This window comes from Phyllopteryx taeniolatus, chromosome 22 (assembly GCF_024500385.1).
Source record: "Phyllopteryx taeniolatus isolate TA_2022b chromosome 22, UOR_Ptae_1.2, whole genome shotgun sequence".
Taxonomy (NCBI): domain Eukaryota; kingdom Metazoa; phylum Chordata; class Actinopteri; order Syngnathiformes; family Syngnathidae; genus Phyllopteryx; species Phyllopteryx taeniolatus.
The window spans coordinates 5818855-5843671 of NC_084523.1; the positions used below are offsets into that span (position 1 = coordinate 5818855).

Genomic DNA, 24817 nt, shown 5'->3' on the forward strand with positions numbered 1-24817 from the left:
AGCCCGTTTCCGCGAAGCACTCTGAATCCACAGTAGCAGTAAACCGCAAAAAGGGCCTGTGAGCTTTTCCTCGATGGCCAAGTGTTTTTCCAAGAAGAGAAACATTTCCAGCGAGGCCGAGACATTCCTGCCATGCTTCGCGTCAAACACGGGCTCGGTGTGTCGTAAATCAACATGCAGCACAGAGAATGTTTCATTTCAGGTTTTAAACGGAATACTCCCCAGTCTACATCAACGTAATGCGCCTTTCAGAATGTCTCATTTCACCCCCAAAAATGTTTCGATTTTTCCAGTGAATGTCCATTTTCACTGAATTATCCATTTTTATAAAGGTTCCCAGTGTCCTAATAAATAACATGCCCGCGACATGCTTTTGTCATAAAAGAATTATGCGTAATAAGTCGGCAAGCGACTATTGTTTCAGTGAAACGTACTGTAAAATACCACGATACAACCATGATAAAGAATCAATCTTTACAACAGTAGAAAATAGAATAGTCATGTTTATTTCATTTTTATTTGCCTTGCTGCAGTAGCACACTGATAATGCCTGCAAATGTTCAACGGAAGGAACCTTTCCCTGGTACCTCGACAGACCAAGCGGGTGCGAGTGGGTTTGGGAAAGCCGGAGGGATACCAGGCGGGAGCGAGTGGATTCAACTAAAAAAAAAAAAAAAAAATAATACAAATGAATAAAAACAACAATTTCACTCAATTAGTTCCCCGATTTTGTGCTTTACGCAAAATCTAAAAGGACAACCAATGCTGTGTTGTTACTGCCTACTGTTTGTGCTCAGGCACTAATATGATAATGTTGTTCTGGCGCCATCTGTTGGCATCCCGGTGGCAAGCGACTATGTTGCGCTGATGTGAGGAGCTTCATTTAGTCAGGCCATTGCTTTGTGTAATAGCTACAAGTGCTTTGCCACCATCTTGCGGTATCAGTAGGCAATTACAAAACTTTTTGGGGAAGCCGCCAATTATGATTATTGATCATAATTGCAACAGCAGGGGTTCACTGTGATTTATCCGCCATTTTGACTGGATACCTGTGTGCAGTTGCTCATGGAAAAACAAGAGAGTGCGTCCTCGCCATCTGAGGAGGAAGACGAGTCGGAGTCGGACATCTCGCCGTCCGAAGTGTTGGGCGGGTGTGCGCCCAAGTATTCCTCATACATGGCAGCCACGGTAGCCACTGAGAATGGAGGGTTTTCCTCACCAATCCTAAAGAAATAACACGTTATAAAGGTGAGGAAACAGGGTGGCAATGTATGGGATTGTAGTACTGATGAGCAAAAAGAAAAGTACAGTCGTGACTTGGGATTCACTGTTGGGAGACCCACCTGCAAAAAGCCTCACCGGGGTTTATCCACAGCGTGAAGTCAAGGGGCAGTCGCAGGTCACAGAACCGCAGCCCGCTCTCGTGGCAGGCCCGAAGGAGTTCTGGGTCATTCCTGTTGTGCCGGTTCACCCGTATACACCTACAACAGACGTCGACCTCGGATAATATTTGGAATAATTCAATGGGCTGTTATATTGCAGTGCCGTACCTGTACGCTTCCCCCTTGCTGGGATTTTCGGGGTACCAGTGACCCTCAAATTTCCTCTGCAATGCAAGACTTAGCCTCTTGATAAAGAGTTCTGTTTTTTGGAATGCCACGTCTTTGGAAACAAGTGTGGTCATTATTGGAAACACAGCATCGGTTATTTCTTGTTCCATATTTTGAAATGTTCCCAACGTGACCGTTGTGGAAAAAAGGTGTCCATATTGTCTTCTTTTTTTCCCCCGCCAAGGGAGTGCCAAATTAAGAAAACGCAGCATGTGAATGTGTAGAACTCATGTAGAAGAGCTGCAAGTAAAAAAATAAAAAAAAAGAAAAGAAAAGAAAATGGCCTTTATGATGACAGAAATGCATCATAAAGTCCTTGGCGGAGGTAACAAATAAAGTGCACTGACCCATATGCAGTTTGTATCCCTAATATTAGTTTCTATTTTTTTTCAACAAATCCTCTCTAAAGCATTCGGGAATTACTTTCCACAGTACTGTATATGAAAACAATGAAGCCAATATGTTTGGTCAAATTTTGTTCAAGGAAAATAAGCAAATATTCAAATTTTATTTGAACAATTACAATACATTTATTTGTACATATATTGTCATTTATTCATAAGTTGAATACCACACTGGCCTTTTATCCGAATATTATCAAATCCACAAATGAAACATATTACCGGTTAATAAATTTTCAAAAAGCCACATATCTGGGGAGCTTTTTTTATTCATCAATTGAATGTCTCACTTCAAGCTGTTAAAAAAAACAAAAATATCAGTTAGGGAGAAATACAAAATAGTGTTCACATCACACACAATCCAAATGCTCTGCCTGAGAACTATATTTGCACCTTAAAAGCATCAAATATCATCAAAGTTACAATCAAAATATACTCTAGTATATTAAAAATAAACGGGCGTGTGTCTGTGTAAAAGGACATCATCCATCTGTGAGTAAATTCTCTTCTACATAGAAGTCAAACCTGCACCCCTTGATTCAAACCCGCACGACGTCTGAGCCCTTGCTGGGTTTTTACAGTTCCGTCCTCCCCTCGGCCATCGAGGAGTCGGCGGCGGCACCCGTGGAGGCGGAGCCAGAGGCCCCCTCAACATCTTTAGGTTGGAACGACAGCGAGGCCGAGTTGATGCAGTAACGTTTTCCGGTGGGTTTTGGGCCGTCATCGAACAGGTGTCCAAGATGGGCTCCGCACTGCATCGGGATGGAGAATGGAGCGACTGTAGTTATTCGTGTGGCGGGCCATATTATGGAATATTGATTTTTGTGTTCCGTACATATACAAATAGATGGGTCAATGGAGTTCCGGCGCACGTATCAAGTGTTAAATTAAGCAACAAAGTCACTGCAAAAAGTACTAAAACACTGATCAGTAGGACGTGTGAATCCCACTTTGGTGAAATTTGGTGTCAGGAGTGTACCTGGCCACAGGTGGTCTCCACTCTATGCATGCCATAGGAGAAATCATCTGACACAGCGATGGTCTCCTGTTTCACAAGGTCAAAGAAGGAAGGCCAGCCTGCGTGGACGTCATGAATTGGGAAAAGCAGAGATGGAGACTTAATACTCACGCAACAAAATCATTCCTTTTTGTTTCAGCCACAATAGGAGAGCAAAATCTCGATGCATGAATTGACAATCGCAAAGCTATTCAAGAATCCATTCAGATTGCTCTTACCTGATCCTGAGTCAAATTTGGATTTGGAGCTAAAAAAGAAAACAGTTCCAAAAGTACAAAAGTCACTTTCATGAAAAACTATTTTAGGCTACAAATATTGTATAAAACAGTAAGTACGGCAATAGAAATGAATAACACCATAAATATGGTACTTATTAAATAGTATTACTGCAATGCATTGACGTCAAGTCACGCAGGAGTAAGGTCTCACCTGAACAATGGCGCCCCGCACACGACACACGTGTAGGTTCCCTCTTCATTGTGGTACGTGAACTCTCCTGTGAAGGCGCTGTGCAGAACAAGTTGTGTAGCATAAGAGGCAGAGGTGGCAAAAGTACTCACATTCTGTACTTAAAAGATTATAGCAAACCAGGACAGTATACCGGGTGTATAGGCTCGTACTTGCACTTGAAAAAAAAATGCTCCGATACTACGACACCGATACCAGACTGACGTAAAACTCTTAAGGCCATATCACTCAGCCCTATGTTAACATATTCAAAGCGTGTCAAGCCTGTGTTATCATCTGAATGCCGTCACTAATAATAAGCAAGTGGTTCCGGGCTTTTTTCCCCACACCTTTCTGTTCCTCGCTCCTGGGTCACATGATACTGCTTGGGCGTGAGACGTTTCTTCATCTCCTCCTGAGAGAAGGTCACGGGCCATGTCTTCTTGCTTCGGGCAGCTCCTACGGGAAAGCTTGATGATGTTAACTCAGTTGTCATCGCCAATTAAAGCAGCATTTTTTTTTTCTCGATTAAAAAATAGCTCCTCAGGATATGTTCCAAAGCTTCATTTTCACCATCATTCATAAAAAAAAATAAACCTTTACAACAAGGTGTGTGAATTAGTCAAACAAAATCAAACCCACTCGACGCGTGCAAGCTGCAAAAGGAAGCCAAGCAGTGAACCATTCGGTTTGGGTCGTTAGCGCTCGGATTCTACGTGTGTGACAACGAACAACACAAACAGCCATGAAACTAAAGCATAAGCATACGCCAGTGTTGATTTTTAACAAGAAATTACCGACACACTTCTTGTATTACTGTCCTGACATTACCGTGGCAATCCAAGATGGCCTATTTTGCTGTTTTAGCACTAGCATTTGCGCTAATGTTACTGTTCGGAGCTGTGAGCGGATGACAATGAGGAATTTGAATCTCTTATAATATTCTGAACTCCTGTTTCCACGCCAGTGTTGTGTTGAACAGAATAATCGCCAATGTCATGTTTTTCTTCTTTTGGCCCATCAACTCGTTGCGATTGAATCAACAGCGCCTCTCCTGGCTGCAGCCAAGCAGTGCACTCCATTTTTGCCTCAATCGCTTTTGGAATTATAGTTAATGGTTGCACCTCGTTTTCGTAATTGCGACGAGCGGTGGTATTGAGAGGTCGGCGAAGTCTGGAAAGTTCCCATGTACCAAATGCACGGCCCGCCACTCTTTCTACGGCCATTATTCCCCGTGTTTGACCTTAGCGGTCAAGAATCGAGCTCCGATACGTTTGATCAGATCTGATTGGAAACCGTCACGCAATCAGCGTTACTGGTTTTCCCAGGGAGGTTCGACCGAAATTCAGAAAACCAGTGAAAGCGGCGCATCATTGTGAACACACATTGACACACACGCAGACTGGGGACTGTTAAGACGACATGCTGAGACACGAGCCAAATGTTACGGCTTTTTTTTTTTTTTTTTTTTTTTTAAGAAAGAGCGAGGCAGAGCACAGCAGGCACACGGCACCCAGTCAGTGGACCTGAGGGAAGACTGCAGGACCTCAGAGTCACAGGCTGACTCTTGCTTATTAGATGGAGCAGATTGAAGCCCGACATGGCTGCTGAGGAGAGACGCTCCAACCACCACTAGAATGAAAACACCCTCCTCCGCAGGGCTTACAACTGGATGAAAAAAAAAGGAGCAGACACAAGGAGAGGTCACAACACACATGAGGTCACGATGAACTGAGCGGGGGTTATTGGGATTTGACGGTTACAAAGGAAGCAAAATGTTCGACGATGGTGGCTGGATATTTGCGTCTTTCTTCTGGGCTTTAAACGGAGCGAAATGGAGAGCACGATGTCACGCTCGTTTTTAACGGAATCATATTGGACTGGTTACCGTCCGGTTATGCTCGTATTGGCAATAATGTTAAAATTGGTAGCTGAACATTGCCTGTACAGCAATTAAAGGTTGAAATGTAGGGATCTATTTGGGCTCTGGAACATTTATTTTGATTTGTTTCTATCAATGGGAAATGTCATGTCGCGGTTCAGTCACCTGACTTCCATGCAGGCAGCGTGCTGGATTCCGTTTCAACTTAACACACATGCTGGTATGAATTTGGATCGTGGTCACACGTCCGAGTGCTACGAGAGCTTAAGAAGAATGACTCTACCTAGCCAAATGGCAGACACTGCAGGGCGGCAGACCGAGCTGCTGCCTTGCTCAATGACACGGTGCGAGGCCAGGAAGAGCCCACGTCTGAGCAGGGCGGCCATGAGATTGTCACACTACAGAGAGACAGAGAGTAGGCGGGATTACTTGTCGAAATATTTGGACCGGTCTGACCAATTTGACCAATCGAGGACGCTGGCGGAACAGAAGTGTTTCAAACAAGCGCTGGGCGAGCCTCCGCTTACGATGTAATCTGATTGGTCACTTGCTGCAAGCAATATATACATAGCGACTCTTAGCGAGTTATCCAACAAGAGGTTTGGACAACTTGAATATTAATAGCTCAGCGCATACTAAATGAAAGCAGACGTGTCGCGTTACAAGTAAACCATCTGAAGTTTTGCTTGGAAACTGCATTATGCAAATGTAACAGCATTCGCCGGTTTCTGATAGGTTCCTCATAATAATTGGCGTTGATTTGTGACATTCTGAACGTTGATACCACAGTCGTGTATTTTTCTGGGACAGTGGCCACAGTGTTCACACGATGGAGTTTGAAATAAGATGCCATGTTGTTTGTAGTAGATGTTTTTTTTTTGTTTTTTTTAATCCAAAAACGAGCATTGTAAGGCTAAGAATACATTTTTTGAAAAGGTCTGCAGTTCTTATTTTCGTACAGGCAATTATTATTATTCTTGGCAATTATGGATGCATGGAAAATGAACAGTATGTAAGAGTGAAGTGCTGCACTGTTGGCAAAATTACACAAACAGCTGGATTCATCGAGAAGGCGCCATATTGAAACGCAGGGACTTTTGTGTTCACCCCCACCGACCACTTTAATAATAACAATAACAACATGCTCACTGTCAAATGAGCAACAACAAAAACAACAAAACGAATTCCATTCATGTTGCATTGTAGGCAAAAACAATCACTCAACTCTGTGTTTATGACATTGTTATTGGTCTCCCTTAAAACTCGATCGCCTAAAATGCAAGTCATCATTTCGAAGCAGTAAAGAGAGCATTTACACTTACATTCGCCATTGTTACTGTCAGATTGACTTCGTAATTAAAATGCTGTAACATACCAGCGGGGAGTAGGCGCAGGAACGCGATGGAAGAGAGAGAAAAAAAAAATGACGACGATCAGCGAGTGACAGTCTACCGGTGACAACAGGCTGAAACGTGAGCCGCAGATGGGACAGACACAAGCGGACAAGCTTGGTAACACGTCCCGCGACACTTCCAACTATGCAAAACAGCTCGATTGCTGGACGTATCCATTTATGGTCACGACCTGTCTATTTTCTTTCAGAAACTTTATTTCAAACCGAACAGTGTGCAATACTGTACGTGGCAATCATATAAAAATCGAAAATATTTGAATTTTTATGATATGAAATGGGATCTCTTTTATTATTGGGGTTTGCTGTATATATTTTGTCGACTCTCGACCCGTCTATTTCAATGTATGAACTTTATTTATTAATGTAAACTGTGAAGAATACGTGCCATTGATACAAAAGTTTTAAAAAATATATATATGATACTTATTAAAACAAATCCTGAAAACAAAATGAATTAACTATGCAGGATGAAGTTTAAGAAATATAGTACTTATATAAAAATCTTACGACAGATCAGTCTTTTACTAATTTTCAATAAAGTTTTCGAGTAGGAAAAAAAAACTTTGTTTACGCCCTTCTAGTGACGTCATAGCTACGCGTCCCAGGCCAGTTCCACTTCTCACATCGGTCCTTTGTTAATAATCTGCAGTTTTCAGTAAACACGACGGAATTTCGACCATTTTAAAGATGAGCAGTGAAAAATACCCGAGGTCGTCGATTGAAGATGACTTCAACTATGGCACAAATGTTGCCACTGCCAGTGTCCAAATACGTATGGGTATGTGAAGTAGCATAACTGGTATGACGTATTTAAAAAAGCTAGCCTCTGGCTATCGTAAATATAGCAGCATTACTCGTTGTTGTTGTTGTTGTTGACAGTTTAGCTCACATAAATGTATTGCTTCATAATATCTATAATGTTAGCTGGATAGTAGCTCGCTTGTATGGACAATCGATGGATATTCAATTACTACAATTTTTAAGGCCTGTATTAGCATTGCTGAAGCAAACTTGGCATTCTTGTTTTGTTAGAACTTTCTTCTCTTGTTGTCATCAAGCTGTCACCACAATAAAACCATCCATTGTGTTGTCTACTGTTGCTTAGACTTCCTGCGGAAGGTATACACCCTCCTGAGCTTGCAGATCATTCTGACGACGGGCACGTCTGCCCTTTTTATGTTCTCTCAGACCATCAAGGAGTTTGTCCATGCCAGGTGAGAACATGACAATGTAGCTGGGACCCAATACTTAACCGTAAAATGTTGTTTACATAAATCAGCAAGTTAGCTTGTATGCAGCTAGTGTCATAAATGCCATATGTCCTCAAATAGTCAAGATCACTTATGTAGCCCTTAAGTCACCCAAAAAAAAAGAAGAAAGAAATTGACATTAGTTGAAACAACATGAGAGCCCATTGCAAGTAGACGCCTTCCGGGACGTGGTTCTCCTCAGGACCTGTCGATGCAGAATCATCCACAGCAACAGCTTCACATAGTCATCGCCACCTTGCCCCCTTTCTGAGCGAGGGGTGGGGCAGGTCGGTGCCACAGCCTCCACACTAGTGTCGACCAGTTTAATGCCTCTGACACCTCAAATCGACCACTAGGTGGCTGTAATAACTACTTTGATTGACTGACATTTTAGAAACACATCTAATATGGTGTTGATCATTTTCAAATCATGATGTGTTGTGTGGAGGGGGGGGAAATCCATGCATTCCAAAAGTGTTTGCCATTGTTTCTGACTTAACTTTCGCCTGCTGTCTTTCGCAGCCCTGCTGTTGTTTTGGTTTCTGCTCTGGGCTCTCTGGTCCTGCTTCTGGCCTTGGCCGTGTACCGACACAAGCATCCAGTCAACCTCTACCTGCTGCTTGTATTTGTAAGCATATGGCAGATTACCAGTTTGCGTCGAGCTAGCGAGAAGCGAAGGGACTCAAACGCACGCCAGACACAGAACATCCCAAAACGAGTCTTTTGTCTCCAAATTTTACGGTCTTCAAAGCGTTTGACTTTGGAGGTTGTATTGTATTTCTTAACTAACGACTGCTTTTAATGAACTGTGTGTTGTTTACAGACTTTACTGGAGGCGATCTCTGTTGCCACAGCTTGTAAGTAGTGTTTGAACTGAATACAGTGGTATCTTGACTTACAAGAGTCAACTTAATTATATTTTGAGCTACAAGGTGTCACTTAGTTTTTTTTTTTTTTAATTGAGCTGCTCTCTTTACACAGTGACTTTCTACGAGTACTCCACTGTGCTCCAAGCCTTGTTCCTGACCTGCGCCGTGTTCGCCGCACTGACCGCCTACACCTTCCAGTCCAAGAGAGATTTCACCAAACTGGGAGCAGCGTAAGTTGGCACAAAAAAAAAGTGGATGGGAAGAAATACACGTCCAGACTTACTGAACAGTATATCGTTTTCTCGCTGTTGCAGGCTTTTTACCTGCTTGTGGATCCTCCTAATTGCAAGTGTTATGAGGGTGAGTGGAGCAACTTGACATCTTCTCACTTTCGTTCATTCAATTTACTGTGTAGTTGCTAGTTGGTCAGAATAGGAAATCTTCACTGAGATTTGGGAAAATTGCCTTAGCTGAAGAGCGATGCACAAATGATTTCATTATTTACATTCTATTTAATTATGTTACACGATGTTTTCATAAAGTACATGAGTGTACAGTTCTATTTTGCAGGTTACAAAAGCTTTTGTCCCTGTTTTTGCCCCCTTGGTGTTGTTCTCCCTGCAGGTGTTTTTCAACAGCGACAGCACCGAGCTGCTGTTCGCCGGGACCGGGGCACTCGTCTTCTGTGGCTTCATCATCTACGACACCCACCTGCTGATGAAGCAGCTCTCCCCCGAGGAGCACATCCTGGCCTCCATCAACCTCTACCTGGACATCGTCAACCTCTTCCTTCACATTTTGCGTATCCTGGACTCGATGAAGAAGCACTAAAAAGGCCGGTGTCCATTTTAAAAGCTTGAATTGAATTGATTGATTTTGGTTTTAACACGATGGGCAGCTGTACTGACAGTTAATTCTTTACGTTCTTTTTACACTCTCTAAATTTGGCTCAGAGTTACTGGTAAAATGTTATAAATTAAAAGTAAATCTATTCTGAAGGGATCAAAATGCTTTAATGCTGTAATGTGACGTAATCCGTGGGATGCAATGTCTTTACGTTCATGCCTGTTTTGAAACTACATTTGATTTAATGGCTCTTGAAAGATTTGAATAAGTACCATCTGTATATGTGCAATCTTCAACATGTGATACCTGTGCAGGTTGATCAGATTCAGTTGTTCACTTTCACTACTGTGTTAACAATGTTTTCTTAAGTCTGAATTCTTGTTTGGCCTTTGTGCTTTTTTCGTAACTTAATTTCCCCACTGTGGGGCGTATAAACGATGATCTTAAATGTCAAACCAAACAAAAACTCGACACTTTTGTTTTTAACACAACTGCACGTGCAATTCTGTGGATCAAAACCATAACTAATGGAATTCACTCGTATGTGGTCACAGATGACATTGATGCATTTCAGTCGCTTTATTGCCACGCACCTTCATGCAAAGCTGCTAACCGCTACAACTCAAGCAAGTCACTCACATGCAGAATCCATGACAAGCCAGCGTTTAACTTAAGTTAAAATGTCCCTTTGCATTTTCATCTTTACTGATGTCACAACCTCCGATTAAAAGGCCCACACTCCGAGTTAGAGATCTTACAATAAGATCTATCCTGTGGCAGAATTTCTGCAAAAATTTAAATTTTAGGTCGATCAATGTTCCTTCTTCAGTAATGATGAAACTCTGCGTTTATTTTGTAATTTAAATGCACATTATATGTTACTGTATTTTGTTTTCATTCCTTCAAGAATCCCCGTTTTGATTTTCGGACTAACTTCATTTGTATGTGTTATCATCTTTGAATGTATGTAAATTCCACTGAACAATAAAGTATTTAAAAAGAAAACGTAGTCACGTGTTTTAAGGGAACCAACCTGCTCCCCATTCTACATTGGTTCCATAAACAACCAATCAGTGTTGCGTTTTCTTTTCTTGTTTATGTGTGATTGGCGGTTGGCGACGACTTTATAAACGCGATGACTGCCATCTACCGTGATAAATGGGAACAGCATCTTCACTGACAAAAAATGGGCAACATACTGGATCTTTTTTTTTGGGTATTTTGACAATTTTTCATTTTCTGCAAACGAATATCAATATTTGTAGTGTATTTTAAATTTTACAGTTATGTTGTCAGTATCTTAAAGAATAAAACAACTAAAACATTTTACAGAAATATATACGTATAAATGGCAAAACCAATCGATAATTTCGCAGTGGTCTCATTTTTTTAAGAGCTGTATATTAAGTCAAGAAAAGTTTAAAGAGACGTCTTTATTCCACGTTTGCGTGTTTTTGAGTCTGCCAAACTTTTTGGTCTAATCCAATTAGAACGCAGCAGCCTGTCACTTTGTCCGACGTCACTTCCGCCCAAAAGTCCTTTGCAAGAGTTGGACCAAGATGGCGTCAACGCAGTTAACGGACGAGGAGCTTTACTCCGAATTGAAGCGCCTCGGTTTCACTCCGGGTCCGGTTACCGAACACACTCGTCCGGTGTATTTGAAGAAGCTGAAGAAGCTTCGCGAAGAGCACCAGCGAGGAGTTCGAGCCGCTAAAACCCGCAGCGGCGCGGTCGTCAATAGCGGCGGCGGCAACACGGCGGGAGCCAGGCCAGCCAGCCACAACGTCACGCACCTGAGCTCCAGCAGGAGACCGGGCCGGAAGTCCACCGTCCTCGGCTTCAGCTCGGACGAGTCCGACGCCGAGGCTCCCCTGAAAAAGAAGGCTCTCAACCACAGCGACGGGGTGCAGCGGAGGAGCCCGGCTCTGAAGATAAAGCTCGATAGAGAGAAAAGTCGACATGGCGCGGGGAGTCCACTGAACAGCAACAACTCAACGTTGGGTCCGGGGGGGAACAGACGTGTCTCCTCGGGCTGGGAACTCGGCGTTAAATCGAGTCTCGAAGCGGATGGAAGGGATTACGACGAATCCGAGGACGAATTTGAGGGGGGCGAAGAGAAGTCCTCGCGTTCTTTAAATGGCAGTCGGGCGTCATACTTAAATACACGCAAGCTAGCCGGGAACTACTCCGACGAGGACGAGGAGGTTTGGGGCCTTGGTGGGGACCGACAGCGGGGTAGTCTGGAGCCCAGACGGGGCCGCGCGAAGGAGGCATTCTTAGCGCCGAGCCCACCCGGGAGTCTCAATATGGTGCGCAGACGGAAGGAGGAGGAGGAAGAGGGAGACGACACGGAGAGAATCTTTCCGAGGAAGTCCATCTACGTGTCGCTTTCGGAGAACCACAGAGAAGACGCGGAGAGAAACAACCACGCCGTCGGCGAGGACGCCAGTCGTTTCAGCATCGGGCTGAGACCGCGATTTTCCAACTACAGCAGCCTTGCCCACACCTACAGGGGCAACCACTCCAATCACACCGCCCCCAACCACTCGTACACCCAGCCGCTGAAGGAGAAGCTGTCCGCCGCACCGGAGGATGAGCTTTTCCAGCAGTTCAAAAGGGAAGAGGTGGCGACCTCGAGCAGTTTCAGTGCCCACTACCTGTCCATGTTCCTGCTCACGGCAGCATGCCTCTTCTTCCTCGTGCTGGGCCTCATGTACCTCAGGATGAGGGGCACTGGCTCATCAGAGGTAGATGTAGTCAGTAAGTATCACCAAATTAGATTTTAGAGCTGCACACATGCATCTTTAAATTCCAGTGCAACATGTAGAATAGGACAGCACACAAAATCATTTCAAATTGAATTGGAACTAAATGCTTACCTGCGGGTGGGGGAAAAGCTCTGATTGCACCACTTTGGAAACAAACCCTTTCGGGTCTATTCACCAAGGCAGAGCAATTGTTTTTGTTTTTTTTTGGGGGGGGGCAAGGTAAGCCGTAGTTTGAATGTGTGACCTGTCAGTCGAAAAAAGGGATGCTACCTGCGGTAAATTGCTCGGGAGGGGGATGTAACCTAATTTACATTTCAAAGGGTAAGTTTGTTCACTGTGTAGACATGGTTGAAATTCATACGTGGTTAACGTAATCATTGAGAGACTGACTTTTCTGTTCCTCCGATTAATGGCCGTCACAATCACGGAATTCGATTTACGTTTGTCGGCCCCGACCGTTTTGCGAGCAGCATCAAAAAACAGGAGTGCAGAACATCCAGAGAAGAAAAACTCATCCCCTTTTAAAAAAAATCTAAGTACTTATTCACATCAAGGAAATAGTCAAATGGCGATATCTAACACCTGCAATAATAGCCCACTCTTTTTTAAAGCACTCCTAATCTGTTCTATTGTGAGGTTGTCTCTTGTACACAACCCCCCAAAGATTTTTTATTGGATTTAGGTCTGGGCACGAGGCTGGTCTGTTCCAAAACATCCATTTTCATATGTTGGAGCTTTTTGTTGATTGGGATTTATGCATGCAGTATGGCTGAGAGAAACAATCGAGTGACTGTAATAAGTAATTTAGCAAAATACTTTGTCAATAAGAGTCATCATGCACACTGTCATGCTGGTTTTTCTTTAGGAATAAGTGTTGCAGAAAAGCTTGGTCTAATTCAGCCAAGTGTTTGGTGATGGAAGTGGTTGGTGTGGTGAGAACTGGCGTGTATAGACAGTGACTCACTTATTTAATGGCTGTCTCCAACATATGCTCTAATTGCAAAAGAAGCAATGTTCCTGAAACCAGTCAAGCTTGTGCCCTCATTTTAAAGCTTATTTTGACGGCATCATTTTTTCTTTTGTTGCAGTTAAGAGTCACCCGTTTGGCAGAGAGTTTGACACCACGCACGTAAGCATACATTTTTCCTATGGACTGTACACCCTGTCTTGGTCTCATTCTTGCTTACTGAACTGTGTAATAAGAGCTGGATATCAGGTAAAGGCAATCGGATTAGGTTTTGAATTATGTTTGAATTATTCCCGTCCACAGGACAAGACCGTGAGGGATCTCATTTTGAAGCTGCTGCTCAATCTCCACGATCATCTGGCGCACATTGCTGGTAGGTATCAATGGTTAACATAGCAAAGCTACCTATTCTCTGTATGAGTAATGAGTGAGTTTGATCTAGCTAGAACCGTGGTTTTCAAACTTTTTAAACCAAGTAGCCCCTAAAAACAATCGTTGTCAAAATACCGTCATGAGGACCAACATTAAAAGGCATTAGCATAATAGGTCTAAGTGCAATGTCTGCTGCTCTCGCTCATGTTTGGGCTCATAATGTGTAGCGTGAGAAGTTTATGCAGGTGGTTGTGATAATTTATTTTATTTTTATTTTTTTTACGGGCATGTTACATGACCAACTTTAATTACGTTTTGTGAAGAATTTTGTATTTTATCATATATTTTGTGCGTGAAGGTTTGTCATGGTATCCCACAGAGGTCCATACTTGGAACAGTGCTGTTCAGTTTATACATCCTTGTTTGGATGTATAATTCCCAAAATGTTTTTAAGGGTGTTTAGAGCCAGTTATGAGCAAAAACCTAAATGCCAAACATACTCCGATTACAGTATGTGTAAAACCTTCATTCGTGTTTGGTAAGGTTTTATTTATGCAAGTGTTTTCTTATGTTTCCAGGCCAACATGACTGTGGAGACCAGCAATACCCAAACAGAAGTCTGTCCATAGATGAGGCCTCTGAGTATTTGACGGTATAGTCATTAATGAATATCCCATTTAAATGTAACCACAATAATGTTTTTCCACAATCCACAATTACCCAGGTTTGTCATAAAAATAGGTCATCTGGTGGCGAGATTCATATTGTTTTATCCATCTGTAGGCTCAGAATAAGGAGTTTGGAGACTTAATTTTCACGTCGCTTGAGTGGATCATCCGGACAGGCCAAGATATTGGGATAAGGTAATTGACGATAATTTATATTTTTATCCCGATCAGGGTTTCATTGGCACTTACTGTGTGTGTGGTCGATAGGCTGACTGGGCAGGCGGCCGACGAGCCCATGACCGACGTAGCAGAGATCGCTCGGCTCGAATCCACACATCCAAGGATGGCCTTCACGTGCCGCTTCCGCCGAGCTTTCCTCACCGTCATCAGCAGAGTCTCTCTCTTTGCAGCCGGTAGGATAAAACGCTTTCTTAAACATAGCCCCGCTATCCGTGTTCACACGGTAATGTAATTATCATTTAAGAATAATTTGCCCCCTGGCACAAGTGGAATGTGCGTTTCCTTAGTCACGTTTGAACGTGTGACTCATGCGTGTGCATGTCTGTACGCAGTGGTTGGTGGTGTGTGGGGTCTAGTGTGCTACGTCAAGTATCGCTGGAAGAGAGAGGAGGAGGAAACTAGGCAAATGTATCACATGGTGGAGAGAATCATCGGTAAGAAGCACCTCACATTCAAGATACTTTAGTTTTCATATGAAGAGATGAGGAAATAATTATAGGAACTAATGGCCATATTGCGAATAGGTATGCGAGTCATCATCGATTCTGTACATTATCAAGCTTCTTTAATGAATACAATTTCCATTTTCATTTGTTTTACAGCAGCATAATATGAATACAGTAAAATATTTGTACAGAATAAGCAATTGAGAGATACTATTCCGAGGACCTCAGGCCAATTCATTGACTGAAAGCTGTGTGACATTGAGTACGTCATTTCCTAACGTTGACTGTGTTGTTGATGTTGTTGTTCAGATGTCCTAAGGAGCCATAATGAGGCTTGTCAAGAGAACCAAGATCTTCAGCCCTACTTGCCCATACCGCACGTCAGGGATTCACTTGTTCAGCCTCAGGACCGGTCAGTACAAACACGGATCACACAGATGAAATAAAGCAAAAACACCTGTCAGTGAGGTTGTGGGGGGGGAATGAATTCCCCCCACACCCGGCTAATACCTAATATAATACCATTTATGTTGTCGCACAGGAAGAAAATGCAGAGAATCTGGGAGCGCGCTGTGAGATTTCTGTCTGCCAACGAGTCCAGAATTCGAACCGAGAGCCAGAAAATCGGGGGATCAGACTTCCTCGTCTGGAGGTGGATCCAGCCGTCTCTCAGTTGCGACAAGACCTCCTCGATCCCCTCCAAAGTTTGGCAGGGAAAAGGTGCCACACTCAAAAAAGTGTCGCTATGTTTTTTTGTGATTCATCAGTTTCAGTACCGACTTTTTTTTTTTTTTTTTAAATATAATTATTATTTCTCAGCTTTCCCTCTTGACCGACGGAATTCCCCACCAAACAGCCTGACTCCGTGTCTGAAGATCCGGAACATGTTTGACCCAGTCATGTGAGTGTCTCGCTCTGCCAGTTTTGGTGATAAGCTACCAAACGTTCTTTGTTCCCAGCTCATAAGTTGTTTGCTTTTCAGGGAGGTCGGGGAGAACTGGGATCTCGCCATCCACGAGGCCATCCTGGAGAAGTGTAGCGACAACAACGGCATTGTCCACATTGCAGTTGACAAGAACTCTCGAGAGGTATTCATGCGCGACGACTACATCCTGATGTTGTGCCTGCAGCGCAATGGGCTGCGGTGATTTCACAAGCGTCCTCCCCACTTTTCTGAACAGGGCTGTGTCTATGTCAAGTGCCTCTCTGCAGAGCACTCAGGGAAAGCCTTCAAGGCACTTCATGGCTCTTGGTTTGATGGTAGGTAACTAATTATTTCAACAACAACAAAAATGTACATCTGAGAAGATGGGCGATATTACAGAAGCTCTACTTGCATCTTAAGCTCCACATGATTTACAACCCGGTAGCAATCGGATAACCCGATTGCAAAAAATTAAAAAGATGTAACAAAATATTATCGATGTTAGCTAATTTAATATAGCCTTCCGATGCTCGTTAATGTATTGCAATGCCCCCACAAGTGCTCAAGGATAGACATAGCCGCCAGTGCACTTTCAGGCCTTTTTTTATTTTATTTATTTTTTTACTAACTGTAACAATATATGTAATATGCACATTCGTACACTAGCTTCTATGGCACAAAACTGACACCCGGAGATTTAATGTGTAGACAGGCAAAAAAAAACATGATTGTAATTGGAAATTTGATTTATTTATTTTTTGCGGGGGGGGGGGGGGGGGGGGGGGGGGGTTCTGGTATTCTATTTTAAGGCTGTATCACAAATCCCGTAAGCAATAGTATACACTTACTACAGGGGATGAAAAAGTGAAAGCAACTGTAGTTTTCTCTCAGTAACGTATTGATGCTTTGCGTCGACAGGTAAGCTGGTGACGGTGAAATACCTGCGTTTGGACCGGTACCACCAGCGCTTCCCTCAGGCTCAGGCCTGCAGCACACCCCTGAAGGCCTCCAACCTCCAGAGAAACGCCACGAACACTATGGCCAGCTCGCAGACCCGCGGCTCGGCCACCTCCTCAGGCTTCTCATAAGTTTCTCCTCCTTCGGTCCTTTCTAACAGAGACGACTTAACTTTTTTTTTTTTTTTTTAAACATTTATATATTACTTATTTTCCCAGAGTCTTTTCCAGTGTTGGTTTTCTACAGTCTTTGTATCAAAAATGTCACAGATGGAACAATTTCCTCTGGGTCTGTTTAAATGTGTGTGCAAAGACTCCGATCCTGCGTCTCTTCCACAGTCGGCGGAGTTCACTGCGGCTCAGTATGGATATACGGCTGCTGCGTGTATCGGTCTATGCCTCCATGTCGGCGTCCATTACAGCAGTGTTGATTTCCTCTCGTTATTTCCGACGAACAATGTCGTTAGCGCGAGGAAGGCATGAGAAGACTTGAAGAGGACAATGCTGTAAATACATGGGAATGACGGCACAAGCTTTATTGAATAATCTGCATTAAAAGCAAACCACAAGCCTCTGCGCCCGCCTGCCTCTCCCCCCCCCCCCCCCCATTTCTTTTATTATTATTTTGTTTTGTTCCGTTTCTGCCCCGTTGGCCTCCGTAACTCACAGTGCTCCTGAAATAACAGAATCAGGGAGTGTTGTCTTGTACATTCGCCTGAAGCGTACTTCAGTTGTAATCCAGTATATGATGTTATGATTTACGTGTATTATTTACCTCTGTAAAGTCAGGCCCTTTTCTCTCATGTTACCAATTGAAGTTTTTCTCATTTTTTACGTTCACTATGTCCCCCCGTTTTGAAATGATGCCACCGTGACCTTTGGAGCACTCTAAATATATTGATAGTTTGTAATTAGTAATATTTTAAGCTCTATTAAGAGACATACTTGCTTTATATATATGCATATATATATATATATATATATATATATATATATATATATATATATATATACATATACATACAGCACCTCTTTACAACACTCAGATGCACCTAATTCATGTTTTTAAATGCAGTGAATTGAAAGTCGCATTCAGTATTTGCAGTGTATAGTTGTGTATGAATGATGCACATTGACAGATGTTCACAAACCTGATGCAAGTTTGCAGCAGACATCCCAACTGTGCCTTAAATGTGTTTATTTTATTTTTGTTTTTGTTTTGTTTAGTTTTTAAACTGGGCACTGCATCGCTGTGGGGGAATGTACTCGGTTTGAAATGTTGAAACAGGTTTAAAGGGGTGAGGAAAGCTTGCCATAGTTGTAGTTTTGTTAGATTTTGACATCCTGATATTTGATATTTTGTAGCAGTTTCCTCTGATTTATTAAACCAAATGCTCCTCTATTTATTATTTTTTAATCAGCCATGGTGATGTACTATTTCATGTCACTAGAACTGTTATGTGTCATAACTTTTTTTTTTTTTCTTCCCTCCCCCATCAAGGACTGACCTTACATCTGCTGCCAGACTATTGTCAGGATGTGTAAAACAAAATAAAGAACACTTTCAGTAATAAGACAATTGTTTTGGCTGTTTACTTACCTGTATAATTTGTGCCCGCTTTGCATAAACTTGCAAACCAACAGAGCAAAGTATATAACGGTCTGCTGTAAAATATATTCATACATATTAATTTCTATATATAAAAAAAAAAGCTTATTTCAAAAGCGCTTCTATAAGTGACCACTAGGGGTCAATGTTGTCTCAAAAAAAAAGATTCAAATTGCAATTTTATTTATTAACATCAAGAAGTTATGATCAGAACCCGAGCGGTGTTCTGTTATTGGACTTCTGTGCTCGTCACGGATTGTCCATAACGAACACCATGTTCAAGCATAAGTGTGGGTTCTCTGAGGCGGGCTCTCCTATCCTACGACCCAGGACACGCTGGAGAGACTACGTCCTTCGGCTGGCCTGGGAACGTCTCGGGATCCCCCCGGAAGAGCTGGATGAAGTGGCTGGGGAGAGGGAAGTCTGGGCGTCCCTGCTGAAGCTACTGCCCCCGCGACCCGACCCGGATAAGCGGTAGAGAATGGATGGATGGAACTGTATGCAATAATACCTGACAGTTTATGATGCATGATTGTGACGTCATAAGCATGAGCCGATCCACAGACTTCCTTGTACAGTGCGGTATAAGGAAGTCTGTCGGCGTTTTCAGTGCCCTAAAACACGGTTTGTGTGTGGAATGTGGGTGGGAAAAAACAAATATAGTACATATAGCTTTAAAAAAAAACACACACACACACACACCCGTGCTGGTGTGGACATGTATTATCGTCCTTATTTTATGGAAATTCCAGCGTCCAGAAGCTAAACTGGGGTACCTGCTCGGCTGACAGCGAAACAAGTGGGCGCTTACTAACTAAAATAATTGGTTGGCTTGCGAGTGGGCGGGCTCAAACGGAAGTATTTCAAGAGCGGTGGTGGTGTTTATACTTTCGGTTTAGTTCGAGCCTTCGAGAAGGAACAGCATTTGTCTGAGTCAAAAAACGACGGCGAATTTCGATCGATCGTCGTCTCAAACATGAAATTCGTGACAATTTGGGTTATTCTGGCGGCTTTTTCCTGGACCGCGTACTCCAAGTTCCGTAAGTATGAGATTCAACATCATTTTTTTAAAGATATTTTTATTTTATTTTTATTACTAGGACTACAAAATGCAACAAACTGTGTAAAAACCGATTTGACTGCAATACAAATGACCTCCAAAAAATTTCGAGCATAAATTGGGTGACTGCTGTCGACTTAGTTCAGTTTCGATTTCTTATAACTGTTAACTGCAGTAACTCCACCCTCCACAGACAGGAGTGGCGGGGACTATTTACAAATACTTCATTACTGTTTTTTACTTGAGTATATGAACTCTGATGAACTTTCTGTTTCCGAAGGTATATTTGGCCCAAACACAACATTACTCATTGCCAAAATAACAGTTTTTCTTCAGCTGGCACTAGGAAAGGTGGAGGGAATTATGAACAGTTAAAAAAAAATAATAATAATAATAATTAAAAAAAAACACAAAACTGTCTCAACTTAATTTGGGGTTAATCAGAGGCACTTTAAATGTTGGTTGGTGTGAGCTGATTCCTATTGAACATAAGTTTGAATGTGATTGGTTAATTCTGAACACTGGTTTGTCATCTAGAATCCCCAACGGTGCATGTATACAGCCACCTGCCGGGGCAGTTCGGGATGACGAACACCCTGATCTGTCACGTGAGTCAGTTCCACCCCCCTGACATCACCGTCAAGTTGTTCAAGAATGGACAGGAGGTCCCGGGCGCCTTCGAGAGCGACTTGAGCTTCGAAAAAAACTGGCACTTCCATCTGACCAAGCACGTGGCGTTCACACCCACGAGGGACGACAAATACTTGTGCCAAGTCACTCATGCGTCGAGTCTTCCCAACAATTTCGACTGGGGTGAGAAAAGTGCAAAATTTATCACAGCGGAACCGCCAAAGTCAAATCCTGTTCATCGTCCATTTTATGCAGAGCATAATACGCAGTCGGCTGAAAAAAAGTGATCTCATCTACATTTACCTTCGAGTATCGCCATTGTCGTATCTGAGCATTTTATTTTATTTTTTTCGAGCGCAAGTACAGATGTACAGTATCAGTGCATTGATACAATACATTGAATTTTTTTTTCTTACAGAGGCCAACATGTGAGCAGGTGCCAGGGAAGCAATTCTATCACAATTCAGCCAGAGCGCCAGAATCATGGATTTCCCACTGCATTCATCAATCTCTCACATCTTCTTCCGCATTCAAAGTGACACGAACAGCTTCAGCTTCCGCTGCTGTATCTTCAATAAACTAAATCACACAAAATGCTTTCTCAGTCATTACTTCATCCTTGAGCTAAACTCACAATCAGTCATTTAAGGGTTAATATCACTCTGAAGTTATAGTAATCAAGGCTTTGCGTTCTGTTCTTTGTACTTGTATCAGCTTTGTGCAACAATGAGGTTTGTTTGTCCTTAATATGTGTTTTGTTGAAACATGTTGAAATATCTTGCCTAATAAAATTCTCTGGTGCTTACATGTTTACTCACACTCACGATCATTTGTTGCTGAAATTTGGCAGTGGACACTTAATGTAATATAAAAGGCCTATTTTTTAGGAGTGGAAAGTTCGGCAATTTGTTTTTAAATGTAGGATTAAAGGTCAAAGGTCATCCCTTGAAGATGTCGACTCCAATCTTCAAATGTAGGATTACAGGTAAAAAGACACTGGAAAAAGTACTGATAAATGGACAAGCTACTAGTTACTTACTTCGCACCACTTTAGCTAATTTGCGGTTGGCAAAGTGACATCTGATTTCAAATATTAGCAAAATAGTGATTTTAGCGAATTTGTGGTTAACTAAGGAGTGGAAGTACAAAAAAATCGGTTTTCAAATGTAGGAGTAAAGGTAAAAAAGTCATCAGAAAAAGTGCAGATGACTTAAAAATCAAAATGTTTTTTTTTTAATTAAATATGTCTACGTCATTATAATAAGCAGTTAACTGATTTGTCGGTCGGATGGGGCAAACAACGATTTAGGAGTTAAAGGTCAAAACAAACACGTCAAGTTGGACGTTACAGGCTGAATAAAACAATATTTTTGTGGCTGGTGGAACCGAGCACGTAGAAAATGTCATAAAAAATAAATCTGCAGCATCTCCACTTCCGCGTATTTCCAAATCCGGTTTTGCACTGGTGCGGTCATAATGCTGTTTTGTTGACCGAAGTGCGCCGGCGTGTGGGCGGTGTTCAAGTCAACCTTTGCACCGCCCGCGTGGCACACCGATGACGGTATGTCTAGAAACCTTTGTTGGCATGTTACTTTCGTTTAACGTGATTTAGTTTTGAGTCAAAATAACGAAGAAAGTGAGTTTAAAGTGATGAATACACGCCTCTACTTGACCGCGTTCGTTTTTGTGTGCCTCTTGGGCTCTTCGGTGACCAAAGAATGTAAGTAGTTATTTGTACATTTCGAAATGTGAAGTTGCACAATGTTGTTCGGTAAATGTATTCTTCTAAAAAGTACATTTTCATTCATTTTTCTTTATAAACAATGTTGGGTCTTGCATGCATGGAAATTCTCTCTGGGGTTTTTCGCTGTACAATTTCTTATGTCAAAATAAAACGTGTTGTTTCAGTGTGTATCTGTATTTTTTTTTAATGTTGATATTTCTTTTAGTTATATCGTGATAATGCCAATAATTGTGATCATATTAGCCATGATAATCCTGGTGTGAATTTTCTTAGCTTCTCATTATAATTGAGCTGTGAACATTCAGGGTGAACCTAAAAATGCACTTGAACCTTTACTGGTAAAGTTATTAAAACATTAGAATACAGATGTCGAACTGTTCAACATTTGAGTACTTTTTACACAACTTGCTAACAAGGAGCTAAACAACAAAATTACATTCTTTCTGTGACTCTTCCTGTCTCTCTGATTTCTGTTGCAACCATTTCATGACACTTTCAGCTCAGTGGCCACTTCCCTTTGAACAAAGAAATACAGAAAGACTGGAAGAGTCACAGAAAGGCACCGATACCCATCCATGGAAATATATTGATTGTGATTTTTATTTATTTTTTTATAGCCCCACCAATTGTTCAGGTGTACAGTCGGACAACGGGAGTGTTGGGCAAAGCCAACGTCCTCCTGTGCCACGTGAGCAACTTCCACCCGCCACTGATCAAAGTGGACCTGCAGAGAAATGGCGCCGTGATCCAGAAGGCCAATCAGACAGAGATGGTCTTCCTGGAGGACTGGGACTACTGTCTGACCAAATATGTGCCCTTCATTCCCCAAAGTGGAGAGGAGTACACCTGCCTGGTGACTCACATGGGGATTACCAGGAGGTTTTCTTGGGGTAGGTTTGCATCTTCAGGCACACGAACCTCCGTAGCATGAGACGATAATAATTGTTTCGATTATTACGGAATCTAATCTTGAACTGCACTGACTCGACGGCAACAATGTAACTTGATCATTTTGTCGTTTACTGTCGGGTATAACTGCAGAGCTGTTCCTAATCAGAACTGCAGCTAACGATTATTTTGATCATTGATTCATCTGTTGATAGTGTTTTTCTTTCAACTAATCGATGAATCGGATTTAAAAAAAAATAAAAAATTACATCCATTTATTGAAAAACGACAATATTTTAAATTGGTAGTGCAGAAAATGTACAAACTTTCATTGATTATTATTCAGTTACTGGTTTGGGCCGTAACTTCAGAAAATGGGCAAAAAATGTTGATCATTGTTTTCACAAAGTAAAACCAAATATTGGTAAATGTCTTATTTTGATGAAACACAAAGTCTGCTTTATTTGAGGACTACAGAAATATGATAATATTTACTAGCAATTTTAAGTCTTGAAATGATTAATCAACGATCAAAATGGTTGTTGATTACTTTGCTCATCGATTAGTTGTTGGAAAGATTATTTTCCCCTACAAAAATGGGAAATAAAAAATATTTTGCAGTTCCATTTGAAAGGAGACATCCATTTTCATTTTCACAATTTAAAATAGTCACAAGTAGAATTGTCCCGAGCCAAACAGCCTTGAAAGTTAAAGAGACACTGTTGTTAACAGTATTATTATCTTTTTTTTATGCAGAACCGGATATGTAACATTTTCCCGCTCCCTTGTTTTGGGTAGGTACTGGTTTCCTTTTCGAGAACATGAAAACAAATCTTTTTTTTTTTTTTTTTGTGTTCTCTTTGTTCTACTTGTACTGAAGTTTTTAGTTTTTAATCCTTTGTTTTCCACAGGTCAACTCTGTCTTGAGATGAAGAATCTAATAATAAAAAAAAAAAAGTAAAAATAATGATTTTGGCACTGGTGCAAATACGCTCGGTGGATAAAACTGAGCAGAACAACACAAGTGACGTGGGATCCTGCTTCGACCGGTTGTGTTGACGGAGAACAATAAAGAATAGACGGTGGAATGTGGAATAGGACTCGAGTGGACGTAATATGACACCCAGTGTACAGTAAATGTCTCATAAACCGTCATTAATGTTGGCCAGTGGAGGGAAGAAAAACTACTGCAACTCAGGAAAAGGTTTGAAGAGATCATGTTTATTGCGCAAATATATTGCACCAGTTGTTGTATAATCGCACTACAGTAGTAAAAGAGTATGTGTCAAAGTTCAAGTGGAAATATTTGCACTACCTTTAACTCCAAACGTGCCTCAAAAGCTATTGATCTGCTGGAGAATTGTTGTTAACGATCACAACAGTCTATGATACATATGATGCTTCGAAAGAGTAAATTTCGCATGTCATTTCTGCGTGAGAATTGCATCTTGGCTTGGTTTCTCACATCCATACTTAAACATTGGGGATTGATTTTCATTCAACATGTGCATGGGTTTATCATTCGACTTTTGGGGGGGGGGGGGGGGGGTTTCACAGTGCATGATATGCTGCTGCCTATTCAAATAAAATACATTTTGCATCATGACAATTTTATTTTTTTTTAAACAATGGGTCCTAAGGAAGTGAATAATGAGAAGAAGGAGCTGATGATGTCATTTAAATTAAAATGTGAAATTATGGATAAACATGAGTTTGGTGTGCATATCGACTTGGTGAAGATGTACGAGCGTAGTACTTCTAGGTTTGTCGACAAAAGCTTTGACGATGTTAAAATCATTTTTGTAGT

The 24817-nt window shown here is 41.9% G+C and overlaps 6 protein-coding genes across 9 annotated transcripts; 4 read left to right on the forward strand and 2 right to left on the reverse strand.

Moving 5' to 3' along the window:
• Positions 1-485: 485 nt before the first annotated feature.
• Positions 486-2115, reverse strand: LOC133472067 (protein BTG3-like). The gene is made up of 4 exons (XM_061762397.1): positions 1551-2115; positions 1344-1481; positions 1050-1224; positions 486-660 (listed from the first exon to the last, which is right to left on the reverse strand). The coding sequence occupies exons 1-4, from the start codon at positions 1820-1822 to the stop codon at positions 505-507; spliced, it is 741 nt and encodes a 246-aa protein (XP_061618381.1). The 5' UTR covers positions 1823-2115; the 3' UTR covers positions 486-504.
• Positions 2116-2262: 147 nt separating this feature from the next.
• On the reverse strand, positions 2263-6943 carry msrb3 (methionine sulfoxide reductase B3). 4 transcript variants are annotated; one of them, XM_061762402.1, is made up of 7 exons: positions 6734-6943; positions 5642-5756; positions 3827-3935; positions 3459-3536; positions 3248-3276; positions 2991-3088; positions 2263-2763 (listed from the first exon to the last, which is right to left on the reverse strand). In XM_061762402.1, exons 2-7 carry the CDS (start codon positions 5742-5744, stop codon positions 2587-2589), a joined length of 594 nt encoding a protein of 197 aa, XP_061618386.1. In that variant the 5' UTR covers positions 5745-5756; positions 6734-6943; the 3' UTR covers positions 2263-2586. The 4 variants fall into 4 exon arrangements, with proteins under 4 accessions (XP_061618386.1, XP_061618382.1, XP_061618383.1 ...); XM_061762398.1 differs by lacking the exon at positions 5642-5756 and adding an exon at positions 5003-5144 and having other exon boundaries at positions 6734-6941; XM_061762399.1 differs by lacking the exon at positions 6734-6943 and adding an exon at positions 5003-5144.
• A 398-nt stretch (positions 6944-7341) lies between these two features.
• tmbim4 (transmembrane BAX inhibitor motif containing 4) lies at positions 7342-10742 on the forward strand. Its single transcript, XM_061762210.1, has 7 exons — positions 7342-7550; positions 7878-7986; positions 8545-8650; positions 8846-8879; positions 9004-9121; positions 9206-9251; positions 9516-10742. Exons 1-7 carry the CDS (start codon positions 7460-7462, stop codon positions 9720-9722), a joined length of 711 nt encoding a protein of 236 aa, XP_061618194.1. The 5' UTR covers positions 7342-7459; the 3' UTR covers positions 9723-10742.
• Positions 10743-11250: 508 nt separating this feature from the next.
• On the forward strand, positions 11251-18481 carry lemd3 (LEM domain containing 3). The gene is made up of 13 exons (XM_061762209.1): positions 11251-12497; positions 13594-13634; positions 13776-13845; positions 14423-14496; positions 14628-14707; positions 14780-14925; positions 15085-15186; positions 15508-15610; positions 15740-15918; positions 16018-16099; positions 16181-16286; positions 16380-16458; positions 17042-18481. The coding sequence occupies exons 1-13, from the start codon at positions 11297-11299 to the stop codon at positions 17209-17211; spliced, it is 2433 nt and encodes an 810-aa protein (XP_061618193.1). The 5' UTR covers positions 11251-11296; the 3' UTR covers positions 17212-18481.
• A 1086-nt stretch (positions 18482-19567) lies between these two features.
• LOC133471825 (beta-2-microglobulin-like) lies at positions 19568-21183 on the forward strand. Its single transcript, XM_061761839.1, has 3 exons — positions 19568-19728; positions 20286-20561; positions 20797-21183. The coding sequence occupies exons 1-3, from the start codon at positions 19665-19667 to the stop codon at positions 20808-20810; spliced, it is 354 nt and encodes a 117-aa protein (XP_061617823.1). The 5' UTR covers positions 19568-19664; the 3' UTR covers positions 20811-21183.
• Positions 21184-21338: 155 nt separating this feature from the next.
• Positions 21339-24721, forward strand: LOC133471824 (beta-2-microglobulin-like). Its single transcript, XM_061761838.1, has 4 exons — positions 21339-22098; positions 22740-23012; positions 23767-23804; positions 23922-24721. The coding sequence occupies exons 1-3, from the start codon at positions 22029-22031 to the stop codon at positions 23778-23780; spliced, it is 357 nt and encodes a 118-aa protein (XP_061617822.1). The 5' UTR covers positions 21339-22028; the 3' UTR covers positions 23781-23804; positions 23922-24721.
• The last annotated feature ends 96 nt before the right edge of the window (positions 24722-24817 follow it).

Bases quoted from the DNA above. Each gene is read 5' to 3' on its own strand.
- LOC133471825 (XM_061761839.1), top strand. From the start codon at position 19,665: ATGAAATTCGTGACAATTTGGGTTATTCTGGCGGCTTTTTCCTGGACC. The intron at 19,729-20,285 runs GTAAGTATGAGA...TTTGTCATCTAG, and splicing joins GACCGCGTACTCCAAGTTCC to AATCCCCAACGGTGCATGTA.
- LOC133471824 (XM_061761838.1), top strand. From the start codon at position 22,029: ATGAATACACGCCTCTACTTGACCGCGTTCGTTTTTGTGTGCCTCTTG. The intron at 22,099-22,739 runs GTAAGTAGTTAT...ATTTTTTTATAG, and splicing joins CTCTTCGGTGACCAAAGAAT to CCCCACCAATTGTTCAGGTG.
- tmbim4 (XM_061762210.1), top strand. From the start codon at position 7,460: ATGAGCAGTGAAAAATACCCGAGGTCGTCGATTGAAGATGACTTCAAC. The intron at 7,987-8,544 runs GTGAGAACATGA...TGTCTTTCGCAG, and splicing joins AAGGAGTTTGTCCATGCCAG to CCCTGCTGTTGTTTTGGTTT. The intron at 8,880-9,003 runs GTAAGTAGTGTT...CTCTTTACACAG, and splicing joins GATCTCTGTTGCCACAGCTT to TGACTTTCTACGAGTACTCC.
- msrb3 (XM_061762402.1), bottom strand. From the start codon at position 5,744: ATGGCCGCCCTGCTCAGACGTGGGCTCTTCCTGGCCTCGCACCGTGTC. The intron at 3,537-3,826 runs GTGTGGGGAAAA...TGTTCTGCACAG, and splicing joins CAGGAGCGAGGAACAGAAAG to CGCCTTCACAGGAGAGTTCA. The intron at 3,277-3,458 runs GTGAGACCTTAC...TTTCTTTTTTAG, and splicing joins TGCGGGGCGCCATTGTTCAG to CTCCAAATCCAAATTTGACT.
- LOC133472067 (XM_061762397.1), bottom strand. From the start codon at position 1,822: ATGCTGCGTTTTCTTAATTTGGCACTCCCTTGGCGGGGGAAAAAAAGA. The intron at 1,482-1,550 runs GTACGGCACTGC...CGTCTGTTGTAG, and splicing joins AGCAAGGGGGAAGCGTACAG to GTGTATACGGGTGAACCGGC. The intron at 661-1,049 runs GTATCCAGTCAA...TTTTTTTTTTAG, and splicing joins CCATGAGCAACTGCACACAG to TTGAATCCACTCGCTCCCGC.
- lemd3 (XM_061762209.1), top strand. From the start codon at position 11,297: ATGGCGTCAACGCAGTTAACGGACGAGGAGCTTTACTCCGAATTGAAG. The intron at 13,846-14,422 runs GTAGGTATCAAT...TTATGTTTCCAG, and splicing joins TCATCTGGCGCACATTGCTG to GCCAACATGACTGTGGAGAC. The intron at 16,100-16,180 runs GTGAGTGTCTCG...TTTGCTTTTCAG, and splicing joins AACATGTTTGACCCAGTCAT to GGAGGTCGGGGAGAACTGGG.